This window comes from Manis pentadactyla, chromosome 9, assembly GCF_030020395.1.
Source record: "Manis pentadactyla isolate mManPen7 chromosome 9, mManPen7.hap1, whole genome shotgun sequence".
NCBI classification, from domain to species: Eukaryota; Metazoa; Chordata; class Mammalia; order Pholidota; family Manidae; genus Manis; species Manis pentadactyla.
Genome location: NC_080027.1, coordinates 36,630,436 through 36,644,214, shown reverse-complemented (window position 1 = coordinate 36,644,214; position 13,779 = coordinate 36,630,436). Strand labels below are relative to the sequence as shown.

Genomic DNA, 13,779 nt, shown 5'->3' with positions numbered 1-13,779 from the left:
AATTACTAGCAACAAAATTGAATTAGTAATCTAAGAACAAAACCCCTGGACTAGATGGCTTGCTTCACACCACTGAATTGTATCAAACTTAGTGAAGACCTAATACCAATTCTACTTAAGGTTTTCCAAAAAGTAGAAGAGGGAATACTCCCAAATTCATTCTATTTGGCCAGCATCACTCCAATAACCAGGAAAAGACACCACAAAAAAAGAAAATTACAGACTAATATACCTGATGTACATGCAAAAATACTGAACAAAATATTAGCAAACCGAATTCAAAAATACATCAAAAAGAATCATCCACCATGATCAAATAGGATTTATTCCAGGGATGCAAGAATGGTACAATATTAGAAAATCCATCAACATCAGCCATCACATAAACAAAAAGGACAAAACCACATGATCATCTCCTTGAAATGCCAAAAAAGCATTTGACAAAATTCAACATCCATTCATGATAAAAACTCTCAACAAAATGGGTATAGAGGGCAAGTACCTCAACATAATAAAGGCATATATGACAAACCCACAGCCAACATCACACTTAACAGAGAGAAGCTGAAAGTCTTTCCTTTAAAATCGGGAACAAGACAGGGATGTCCACTCTCTCCTCTTTTATTCAACATAGTACTGGAGGTCCTCACCACAGCAATTAGACAACACAAAGAAATGAAGGGCATCCAGATTAGTAAGGAAGAAGTTAAACTTTCACTGTTTGCAGATGACATGATATTGTACATAAAAAACCCTAAAGAATCCACTCCAAAACTACTAGATCTAGTGTCTGAAATCAGCAAACTTGCAGGATACAAAATTAATACACAGAAATCTGTGGCATTCCTATACACTAATGATGAACTAGCAGAAAGAGAAATCAGGAAACAATTCCATTCACAATTGCATCAAAAAGAATAAAATACCTAGAAATAAACCTAACAGGAAGTGAAAGACCTATACTCTGAAAACTATAAGACACTCATGAGAGAAATTAAAGATACCAATAAATGGAAACACATACCATGCTCATGGATAGGAAGAATTAATATTGTCAAAATGGCCATCCTGCCTCAAGCAATCTACAGATTCAACGCAATCCCTATCAAAATATAAACAACATTCTTCAATGAACTAGAGCAAATAGTTCTAAAATTCATATGGAACCATGAAAGACCCTTAATAGCCAAAGCAATCCTGAGAAGGAAGAATAAAGCAGGGGGAATTATGCTCCCTGACTTTAAACTCTACTACAAAGCCACAGTAATCAAGACAATTTGACACTGGCACAAGAAAAGAACAGACCAAAGGAACAGACTAGAGAGCCCAGATATAAACCCAACCATATATGGACAATTAATACACAATAAGGAAGGTATGGACATACAATGGGGAAATGACAGCCTCTTCAACAACTGGTGTTGGCAAAACTGGACAGCTACATGCAAGAGAATGAAACTGGATTACTGTTTAACCCATTCAAAAAAGCAAACCTGAAATGGATCAAAGACCTGAATGCAAGACATGAAACCATAAAACTCTTAGAAAACAACATAGGCAAAAATCTTCTGAATATAAACATGAGCAACTTCCTGAACACATCTCCTCAAGCAAGGGAAACAAAAGCAAAAATGAACCCATGGGACTACATCAAACTAAAAAGCTTCTGTATGGCAAAGGACAACATCAACAGAACAAAAAGGCACCCTACAGTATGGGAGAATGTATTTGTAAATGACATATCCAACAAGGGGTTAACATCCAAAATATATAAAGAACTCATACGCTTCAACACCCAAAAAGCAAATAATCCAATTTAAAAAATGGGCAGAGGATATGAAGAGACAATTCTCCAAAGAAGAAATTCAGATGGCCAACAGACACATGAAAAGATGCTCCACATCACTAATCATCATGGAAATGCAAATTAAAACCACAATGAGATATCACCTCACACCAGTTAGGATGGTCAGCATCGAAAGACTAAGAACAACAAATGCTGGCGAGGATGCAGCTGAGCTTTGAATCACCTCAATTTCCAAAATGAGAATAAAGTTTTCCTGGATTATTAGATAGAAACAAATCCTCTCTGATTAAAAATTAAGTAATGTTAAACTTCAAATTATTTTCACTAACAATTTTGGAAAAAGACACCTAGTGCAGTAATAAATAAGGCACACTAGGGGATAGGGTAACATGAATCAAAATGATAAGACACAGCAATATGGGCTCCATTTACTGGGGTTATCAGACAGAATTCAAAGTAATTCTGCTTATTATGTTCCAAACAGATAAAAGACACAATTGAGTCTTTAACCAGAGAACTAGAACTTTTTTTAAAAGGACGTTACAGAAATGATTAAAAGCAATAAATGAACTTAAGAACAAATGGACAGGTTTAACAGCAGATTAGACAAGATGAAGAGAAAATTAGTGAACTGGAAGATAGGTCCAGAGTAAAGCACAAGGGAAAGAAAGAAACAGAAAGGGAGAGGGAGAGAGTGAGAGTGGGTGACAAGAGGGAGAAGGAGAGGGAGATGGAGAGAGGGAGAGAGAGGGAAAGGAGTCCCAAAAGGAGAGGAGGGAAAGAAAAGGACAAAAGCAAAATTTCAAGAAATAATGGCCAAGAAACCTTCTGATGAAAAGTACCAAACTACAGATAATAAAACAAGCACTAGCAACCCCAAGTAGGATAAATGAAAAGAAATCCACATGTAGGCACATCAGAAAAATTGCTGAAAACCATACAAAGTAAAAACTCCCAAAAGCAGTCAAAGAAAAACAGAATACTCCTCAAAGGGATCAATAGTAAGAGAAATCTGACTTAACTGAACAGTGGAATACAAAAAATAATACAATGTTATATATAAAGTACTAAAAGAAAATAAGAGCCAATCTAAAATACTACATGCAGCTAAAACATCCTTCAAGAATGGAGGTTAAAAAAAAAACTTTCCATACAAACACAAAGAAAATATCATCCATAAACTCACAATAAATGGAAATACCAGAGGGTATTCTTCAGCCAAAAGGAAAATAATCCCAGATGAATAGTCACAGATGCGAGAAGGAGAGAAAAGCAATGCTGAATACATGTCGGTAAGTGATAAATATGTAGGTAAGTATAAATGAATATTGCCTGTGTATATTAACAATGTCTTCTACATATGCACAATGGAATTATATTCAGCCATAAAAAGAAAACAAATCCTCCCACTGGCAATAACATGGATGGACCCAGAGGGTATTACGCTCAGTGAAAAAAGCCAGGTGGAAAAAGACAAATACCAAATGATCTCACTTATTTATGGAGTACAAAAATAAAGCAAAACAGAAGGAACAAAACAGCAGTAGACTCATAAACACCAAAAAGAGACTAGTGGTTATCAAAGAGGAGGGAATGGGGTGGGAGGGGGAAGGGAAGGGGATAAAGGGGTAGAAATTTGCAATCACAATTTAAGTTGGTCACAGGGACGGTAGTACAGCACAGAGAATACAGTTAATGATCCTGTAACATCTCACTATGTTGACAAAAAGTGACTTCACTAGAAGTGGTGAGGATTTAATAATATGGGTAACTGCTGAACCACTATGTGTATAACTGAAACCAACATAAGACTGTATATCAATGATACTTTAAGAAAAAGGAAAAAACTAATAACAATGTCTTCTACAATGAAAAATAGAGAATAAAAAATTTATAATTATACTCGCATGTAAGTCAGCAAGGTGAATAAATAGTTAAAATCCTTGCAATGTCCAAAATGATGTCTGTACCATTTAACCTCCGACTTTGATAAGTCAAGAATTCATGCTGTAATATCTAGGTTAACCAGTAATATCACCTCACTTTGAATTATCTACATTGTAAAAGAATATATAACACCCAAGCTAATAAAAAGGTGGGGAGTAGAGAATTAAAAAATTAATCAATCAATCCAAAAGATGGCAAGAAACAAGGTAAAAAAAAATATTGAGTAGGTAAGACAAATAGAAAGCACCTAGTAAGACTATAGATTTAAACCCACACACATCCGTAACTACATTAAGTGTAATTAAATGCTCTAAAAAATTAAGAAAGACTGTTAAAGCAGATTTTAAACTACATATTGCTTACATAGGTCATTATCTAAAACAAAAAGCTATAAGTAAAAGTAAAAATAAAAGGTAGGAATAGGTATACTATGCAGACCTTAATAAGAAGATAACTGGTATCATTATATTGGTATCAAACAAAGCCATTATTTGCTGAAATGATTATTTATTTTAAAAAATCCAAAATACTCTAATAGTTTATTAAAATTGTTAAAAGAGCTTAGCAAGGTTGTTAGATACATAACAAAAATCAATTGCATTACTGAATATCAGCTATGTAGTTAGAAAATGACATTTTTTAAATTTATCATGTATAGCATATAAAATATTAAATATCTAAGACTAACTAATAAAAAGATGTATGAAACTTCTATGCAGAAAAACTCAATTAAAATAATAGGGATGTACTATGTTCATGGATGGGAAGACTCAATATTGTAAAATGCCAATCCCCAAATCCCATCTGACCTACAGAGTTAATACAAACCTAATTAAAATCCTAACAAGAATTTTTGTTTTGGGACAACTGATTTCAAAATTTCTAAAAAATGAAAAGATCAAGAATAACCAAGATATTCCTAAACAGTAGGTGGGAGAACTTGTCCTACCAGATATCAAGATTTTATAATGTTATGCTAAGACAACACAACATTAGCATAAGAACTGACAAGAAACCAAAGAAATAGATTAGAAAACACTGAAACATATCCACCCACATATAGACATTCAATTTACCACAAAAGTGGAACTTTAGAACAATGGGAAAGGACATTCCTTTCAAGCAATGGTGCTGCAACATTTGGATTTCATATACCCAAGCAATATAACCTAGAACCCTTGTCCTTGCTCTGTGATCCAGTCTGCCACTTTCTCTGGCAAACATATTCCTTCCTCAGAGTATTTCCACTTATGTTTTCTTTTGCCTGGAACATTTCCCTCAGATGTTCATATGTCTACTTCTCACACCTCATTCAAGTATTTGTTCAAATGTCACTTTTTCATTAGGACCTTTTTTTTTTTTTAGTATCATTAATCTACAATTACATGAGGAACATTATGTTTACTAGACTCCCCCGATCACCAAGTCCCCTCCACAAACCCCATTACATTCACTGTCCATCAGCATAGTAAGATGTTGTAGAATCACTACTTGTCTTCTCTGTGTTGCACAGCCCTCCCCGTTCCCCCCCAAAATTAAACATGCTAATCATAATGCCCTCTTTCTTTCCCCCCACCCCCTTTTCCCTCCCTTCTCACCCATCCTCCCCAATCCATTTCCCTTTAGTAACTGTTAGTCCATTCTTGGGTTCTGTGAGTCTGCTGCTGTTTTGCTCCTTCAGTTTTTCCTTTGTTCTTATACTCCACATATGAGTGAAATCATTTGGTACTTGTCTTTCCCGACTGGCTTATTTCACTGAGCATAATACCCTCTAGCTCCATCCATGTTGTTGCAAATGGTAGGATTTTTCTCCTTATGGCTGAATAATATTCCACTGTGTATATGTACCACATCTTCTTTATCCATTTATCTACTGATGGACACTTAGGTTGCTTCCATTTCTTGGCTATTGTAAACAGTGCTGTGATAAACATAGGGGTGCATATGTCTTTTTCAAACTGGGCTGCTGCATTCTAAGGGCAAATGCCTAGAAGTGGTATTCCTGGGTCAAATGGTATTTCTATTTTGAGCTTTTTGAGGAAACTCCATACTGCTTTCCACAATGGTTGACCTAGTTTACATTCCCACCAGCAGTGTAGGAGGGTTCCCCTTTTTCCACAACCTTGCAAACATTTGTTTTGTCTGTCTTTTGGATGGTGGCAATCCTAACTGGTGTGAAGTGATATCTCATTGTGGTTTTAATTTGCATTTCTCTGATAACTAGCGATATGGAGCATCTTTTCATGTGTCTGCTGGCCATCTGAATTTCTTCTTTGGAGAACTGTCTGTTCAGCACCTCTGCCCATTTTTTAATTGGATTATTTGCTTTTTGTTTGCTGAGGTGCGTGAGCTCTTTACATATTTTGGATGTCAACCCTTTATTGGATCTGTCACTTATGAATATATTCTCCCATACTGTAGGATGCCCTTTTGTTCTATTGGTGGTGTCCTTTCCTGTACAGAAGCTTTTCAGTTGATATAGTCCCACTTGTTCATTTTTGCTTTTGTTTCCCTTGCCCGGGGATATGTTCATGAAGAAGCTGCTCATGTTTATGTCCAAGACATTTTTGCCTATGTTTTTTTCTAAGAGTTTTATGGTTTCATGGCTTACATTCAGGTCTTTGATCCATTTCGAATTTACTTTTGTGTGTGAGGTTAGACAGTGATCCAGTTTCATTCTCTTACATGTAGCTGTCCAATTTTGCCAACACCAGCTGTTGAGGAGGCTGTCATTTCCCCATCGTATGTCCATGGTTCCTTTATCGTATATTAATTGACCATATATGTTTGGGTTAATATCTGGAGTCTCTATTCTGTTACACTGGTCTGTGGCTCTGTTCTTGTGCCAGTACCAAATTGTCTTGATTACTGTGGCTTTGTAGTAGAGCTTGAAGTCAGGGAGCATAATCCCCTGAGCTTTATTCTTCTTTTTCAGAATTGCTTTGGCTATTCGAGGTCTTTTGTGGCTCCATATGAATTTTAGAAAGATTTTCTCTAGTTCGTTGATACTTTGGTATTTCGGTAGGAATTGCATTGAATCTGTAGATAGCTTTAGGCAGGATGCGCATTTTGACAATATTAATTCTTCTTATCCATGAGCACGAGATGTGTTTCCATTTATTGGTATCTTCTTTAATTTCTCTCATTAGTGTCTTGTAGTTTTCAGAGTATAAGTCTTTCACTTCCTTGGTTAGGTTTATTCCTAGGTATTTTATTCTTTTAGCTGCAACTGTGACTGGAATTTTCCTGATTTCTCTCTCTGCTATTTCTTGGTTAGTGTATAGGAATGCCACAGATTTCTGTGTATTAATTTTGTATCCGGCAACTTTGCTGAATTCAGATAGTAGATCTAGTAGTTTTGGAGTGGATTCCTTAGAGCTTTTTATGTACAATATGATGTCATCTGCAGACATGGACAGTTTAACTTCTTCCTTGCCAATCTGGATGCCTTTTATTTCTTTGTGTTGTCTGATTGCCGTGGCTAGGACCTCCAGTAGTATGTTGAATAAAAGTGAGGAAAGTGGGCATCCTTGTCGTGTTCCCGATCTTAAAGGAAAAGCTTTCAGCTTCTTGCTGTTAAGTATAATGTTGGCTGTGGGTTTGTCATATATGGCCTTTATTATGTTGAGGTACTTGCCCTCTATACCCATTTTATTGAGAGTTTTTATCATGAATGGATGTTGAATTTTGTTAAATGCTTTTTCAGCATCTATGGAGATGATCATGTGGTTTTTGTCCATCTTTTTGTTTATGTGGTGGATGATGTGGATGGATTTTCGAATGTTGTACCATTCTTGCATCCCTGGAACAAATACTACTTGATCATGATGGATGATCTTTTGGATGTATTTTTGAATTCGGTTTGCTAATATTTTGTTGAGTATTTTTGCATCTATGTTCATCAGGGATATTGGTCTGTAATTTTCTTTTTTTGTGGTGTCTTTGCCTAGTTTTGGTATTAGAGTGTTGCTGGCCTCATAGAATGAGTTTGGAAGTATACCCTCTTCTTCTACTCTTTGGAAAACTTTAAGAAGGATGGACATTAGGTCTTCACTAATTGTTTGATAAAATTCAGCAGTGAAACCATCTGGTCCAGGGGTTTTGTTCTTAGGTAGTTTTTGATTGCCAGTTCAATTTCATTGCTGCTAATTGGTCTGTTCAGATTTTCTGTTTCATCAAGGCCTTCTTTTATTCCCATATTTAACTGAAAACACTTCCTAGCCCTCTTCCTTGTTTTTGTTTTCTCCATAGGCCTTACCTTACCATCTTCTAATATTCTATGTAATTCCCTCATATATTTTGTTCCTTGTCTATTTCCCTGGCAGAGAGAAGGGTTCTAAGCTGAGGGAACAGCATATGAAAACTGCCTTTGGAAAACTGCAAGCATTTTTGGCTAAGGTAGAATATTATTATATAAAGGAGAGAACCTTTTATGTCATACACACAAGATTTAAATAAAGACAGTTTATAAAAAGAAGAGAGAGGGAAGGGGATTTTAAATACATGAATTTCCAAGGGAAAAGATATGAAGTTTTTCTGAGGTAGGATTTCAAGATATTACATGCATCATGACAGATGAAATATGAAGTACACATCCTCATCAATAAAGTATTCTTAAAATTCTCAAAAATATGCTGAACCCGGATCTATTGAAGCCTATATAGCTAACTTCCAATCCTAGTGAAAACAGGGAATGCATGAGCAAGTTAACCCCCAAGAAATACACAAATTCAGAAAACAAGGCATTTTACAAAACAGCTGGCAGAGTTTCTTCATCAGGTTCAGTGTCAGCAAAATAATAGTAAAAATTGTTCTACATTTAAAAAAGACCAAATACCACGTATGACATGGTTTGCGTTTAGACTTGAACAAATCAACTACAAAAGATACTTTAGGAACAACTATAGAAATTTAAACATGGACTAGTTATTAGATAACATTAAGGAATTATTTAGTTTTATTTGCTGTGGTTAACGGTTATGTCTTTTAAAAAAGACATTCCTTTTTTAGAGATATTTACTGAACTATTAAGGAAAAATATGATAATTTGAAAAACTTCAAGAAAACAGACAAAGCAAATTTGGCAAAATACTATTAACCATTAAATACTAGACATGGGTATTTGACAGTTCATTACAGTACTGTCTCTACTATTCTATCACTTTAATAATTATCACACTAAAGCTTAAAATTTCAATTCATCTGTGATTCAAATACTGAAAATCATTTCTTTTGTTTTTATTTCAGCTCTCACCTATATAAACTGAAAAATAAACACATTTTGTGAATTTCATTTCATTTAAACTATTCCCTGTATTTAATCATGCATAAATTAATTTTTTTCTAACCCATTAAAATACACAGAGAAATAAAATGCCACTTAGCTAAAAATCAAGAAAAAAAAAAAGAGGGCTATTGCAATTAGATATGTGGGCCTTGAATTACAGCAGTAACAAGAGAATAGCAAGATTACATTTCAGAGACGAATCTGGTTACAGCAGGGTCATGGTTGAAGGTAAGTCCTTTGTCTTAGCATTGCATTCTGTACATAGCACACTCACATGGCAATGCACCTTAACATTCACATCTGTCTCCATCCAGATACTTCTAAGGACAAGATTTGGATCTTTTTAAATCTCTGCATCCACAGTGCCTAACACATGGAAGACACTCAGTAAAGACTCCTGCATGGACATCTTTTTTATTTATTTTGCAATATTAACCAATTCTTCAGACATGATACAAGTCCAACACACCTCATCAGGTCCTCAAGACCTTCTTACCTTGTAATAATGTTCCAAGAGAATCCTGACTACTCCCTCCACACTCTCTGCCTCAACAGGCTTCCGAGCAAACTGGAGCAGGTACTGCAAAGCGTCTGCTGGGGAGGTAGCTTTACACAGATCTATGTGGAGTGCTGCCGATTTACTTGGCTTTGTCAGCCGGAGTTTCTTAGTAGCAATTTCCTCCTGCTGTTGCTGCAAGGGGATAGGGAAGATAAAACATGAAAATCTGGCTGAAAACACAGGGTCTGCAAATTTAACTTGGCGTCACTTCATGGAAATAAATTTCCCCTATACCAAAGAACAGACCTAGACTTAGGAAAAAAGCAGTTGTAAGTGGAAAAAGAACACTGGACTGGAGACAAGGCCATAAGCCCCAATTCTGCTTTTCACTAGCTCTTATGACTTTGAGTAAATCATTTAATTTCTCCAAGTGTCAATCTCTTCTCTGTAAAGTAAGCCCACTAACATTTTTGTTCTTCCTATCTCTCAGGACTGCTGTAGCTTTAGGGTTAAGAGGACATGCAAAGGATTTGCTCCATTCTTTATTAGAAATCTCAGTTCTACAAATATATTCACACTGTGTACTGAGGCACCCACCAGGCTCAGCTTCTCTAGAGAAAACTAGAACTGACCAAAACTGTCTACAGCATACACTGAGGAAAAAAAATTTCCCCTCATTCCAGATGACTTACCTTCACCCAAATCATTCTGCCTTTATTAGGAGGAAAATCAGTATAGGACAAAATACACTGCCATATGCAAACTGTAGCCACTTAATAAGTGTTTACTGAATAACTGTTTTTGAATTAAAGGTCTCTGAGTTCCAATTCTGCTGCTCTGTTCTAAATAAGTCATGATTCTCAGTTTTATCATCTGCAAAATAGTAATGATGACACCTACCATGAGTCTTTCTCAACGAGCAATCGTCAACTGAACCACAGAACAAGCAAAATTATTCAGGTGACCGTTTTCTCAATTATCCCAAGGTGGTTCATAACTAGCATTATAGATGCATTTGTTACAATTCAATGGGTGACAAAATGTTCATGTAAAAAGGAACCTGTCACTCTGTGGATTAAATCAGACCCTGATAGATAGGTACAGAAAGCAACATAAGATAAATGTAATCAACAATTTTCCTTAACACTTGATGCATTACTTTGATATCCTGAGCTATCACCTCTTTACAAATTCACACTTCTATAGAAAAGAAAGTAGGATTATTCTAGATAGGCACATGGTATGGCATGATAAAAAGATCAAAGGCTTTTAAGTCAGAGGAAGTTAGGTTCAATAACCACTTACCAATTAGGGGAGTCCACCTTAATCTAAAAAAGGGAAAACAATACCTATATCATAGGTATATATGAGAAGTCTGAAGTATAATATCTTTATTGTACAAACACAATAAGCACTAGATACATATCAGTTCTCTCTCCCTCATCTTCATGGCAGAGGAATAAGATCAGAAGGACTAAGATCTCATTTCATCACTCTATAGTAACATTCATGCAGATGAAGTGAAGAAATGAACTCTTCTTTAAAATCCTTACCCATTCCCCTCCTATTCCACACAAATTCAATCGTCAGCATTACCAGCACTGCAGTTAGAACAAAAGCTGGGAAAGATATCTTTCCACAGAGTACTTAACGGGGAGGAAAAGCTAATATCTGTCAGCATTCTACCATCAATAACATTTTAGTGAACCAGGCCTATGGTCTTGCCCAGGGTCACAGAGATGAACCAGGCATTCTCTCTGCTCTCAAGAAGTCCAGACTGGTGGGAGATATGTACACTGGTGATAATAGTATCACTGAGTGATAAGCACAAATAGTTGAGTACAAGAGAGCTCTGTGGAAGCTGGGAAGGAAGAGACTTAAACTCTTGCTGAGGTTCAGTTGGGTCTGGAAAAAAATATATAAGTCCACTTGGTGGAGAAAAAAAAAGGGAAGAATGACATGCCTTCTATATAAAAGAGACAACAGGTACAAAGTTGGTGGAGGTGCAAACACTTGGCATGTTGGAGGAGGGGTGAGTAGTCTTGGGAAGTAGGAACACAAAATGTTGGGAAGAAAGGAAGTAACACACCCAACAATATGAATGTAACTAATGACTCTGAAATTTACAGTTAAAAATGGTTAAAATCATCAATTTTATATTAAATATATTTTACCATAATTTAAAGGTGGGCAAGGAGAATGGCCAGGAAATCTCAAAAGGAAAGCCCCAGAAAAGGGAGCTCTGTGAAGTTAGAAAAGCTTTCCTGAATCTTGACTCCTTCTAGAAGTTTCAGAAAACTAATTCCACATAAGGAGGAGAAACAAAAAAGCACAAAGGTTAAATCTCAATCAAAGTTATGTTAAGAAAAAAAACGAGAATAAGGAGCAGACTAACTCCTCTACAGACAAAGGGAATATACTACAAACACATGCCAACAAAACAAAACAAAACAAACAAAAAAAGTGACAAGCGATAGGCTGGAATATTGTCAAATCAGGAAAGGTTAGGGAATCTTTATGAAAAGAAGTTTCAAAAGAGGAAGACTTGATCTGTCAACGGAATTACGTCTCTGTGCTATAGTCAGATATGCTGTTCTGTCTCTCCCGCTAGCCTGTGAGCTCCTAAAGGGCAGAGACCCTAATGGATATTGGACTTTGTCGCAATACCTTTCATCATACTAATATGCAATAACCACTCATTTACTCAAAGTCTTGTTGAAGGAATGGGAATGAATAAAATAAGGATCCGTTTCCTGCGAATGGTCGAAGCCTTATTCTACAAGTCTAAGGATCTAGGGGTGATCTATGGATCTGAGAGCACTGCTGATCCACTGCTATCAACTGGGGTCTCATCGAAATGCAGATTTTTGCCTCACCTCCCTCACCCGACTTACTGAGTAGAATTTACATGTTAACAAGATCCCTTGCTAATCTGCATACACATGAAATCTGAAGTACGGCACAAGGGATGACTTGGGGTCAACCTCTACTTTAGCAACATCTATGAAGAGACACATGGATAATCACTGACTGCTCTGACAGGCACCTAGGCCCATCTGTCCTTCAACAACTCTAAAGGAGGAAGGTATTGCCCTCTTTCCTAGGTGAGTCGTCCCACCAATAGAGAAAGTTCTACCCCATGAAGACTGTGACCCTCTTGAGGATTTCGACTCCTCTTCCAACCCCTTAGAGTTCTGCTTACAGCCTGAGCGCTTTTCTCGTAATGGGAGTTGGGAGGGGCTCTGCCAACTAATTGGCTGTGTCCTAGTACCCCTCCAGAAACCTCAGACCCCACATCTGTAAAATGAGGATTCTAAAGTAACCGAATAAATTAAGACAATGGAAACGATATTTTCGTAAATTGTAAAGCGCTGTTTCCTCCGATAATTTTTTTTAAGTGTCAAGACTGCACCTATTAGTTAATGATTAACAGTAGCGGCAAACGAACACGCCCACTAAAGTGTAGTGTCAGCCTATCAAAGTAGTCCGCATTTAACCCAGGTTTGCGGTGCCCGTTCCGGCAACGTACCTGGGGAGTGGATAACCTTCTCCACCCGACTGTACTCGGACATTTCCTTCCGGAGCTTACCTGAACCACCTTACTGAATTCCTCGTACACCCGCTTCTTAAGATGCGCCGCCATGGCTGCTCACGGAATGTCTCCGCTTCCCACTCGACAAGGAAGGGTGGGAGGGGATGGAGGTATCCGGAAAAGTTGGCCTGAGGAACCGGCCGCGATCCCACAAGGCAGTGGGGTTCCGGGAAAGAGAGGCCGCTTCCTGCTGCTCGACTGCTCCTGCTAAGTACGGCCCGATTTGCCCGATTACGCCTCATTCGCGGGGGACCGGAAACAGAACCTTAGCTCGGGTGGGGGCGGGGCTTCTGCCGGGAGGAGACGCCCCTGAAAGGGTGGCCGAGCCAATAGGAGCTTTCGGGGGCTGCTGGGGGTCTCCGAGTGGCCGAGAGCCTGGCGCGGAACCCCGCGAAGCAGGGCGGGAATACAAGGTAAAGGCGCCGAGGCGGGGCCGATCCCGAGCTAGTAGCAAAACCTGTAGCTGCGTGAAGAGTTTCACTCGCGACAAAACAGAAAGGGGCGGGGCGGATGTTCCCGTCGTCCTTTGCTGTTTACAAGGTTTGCTATTTGTTCTTTACCTGGAGCTCTCCTTTTGGATGCTGCGGTACGGAAACCTTCCTCTTACAGTGGCCAGCGGCGCTTTTCCTGTTTCCTCGCTCCGGTTG

The 13,779-nt window shown here is 37.7% G+C and overlaps 1 protein-coding gene across 1 annotated transcript in view; it reads right to left on the bottom strand.

Moving 5' to 3' along the window:
* INTS4 (integrator complex subunit 4) overlaps positions 1 to 13,316 on the bottom strand; it is a 159,794-nt gene extending 146,478 nt beyond the window's left edge. The window contains exons 1-2 of the mRNA XM_036895474.2: positions 13,130 to 13,316; positions 9,538 to 9,732 (exon numbers count right to left, since the gene is read on the bottom strand). Of these exons, the coding sequence (XP_036751369.2) occupies positions 9,538 to 9,732; positions 13,130 to 13,183 (249 nt within the window). The 5' untranslated portion in view covers positions 13,184 to 13,316. The remainder of the gene's footprint in view (positions 1 to 9,537; positions 9,733 to 13,129) is intronic.
* Positions 13,317 to 13,779: the final 463 nt, after the last annotated feature.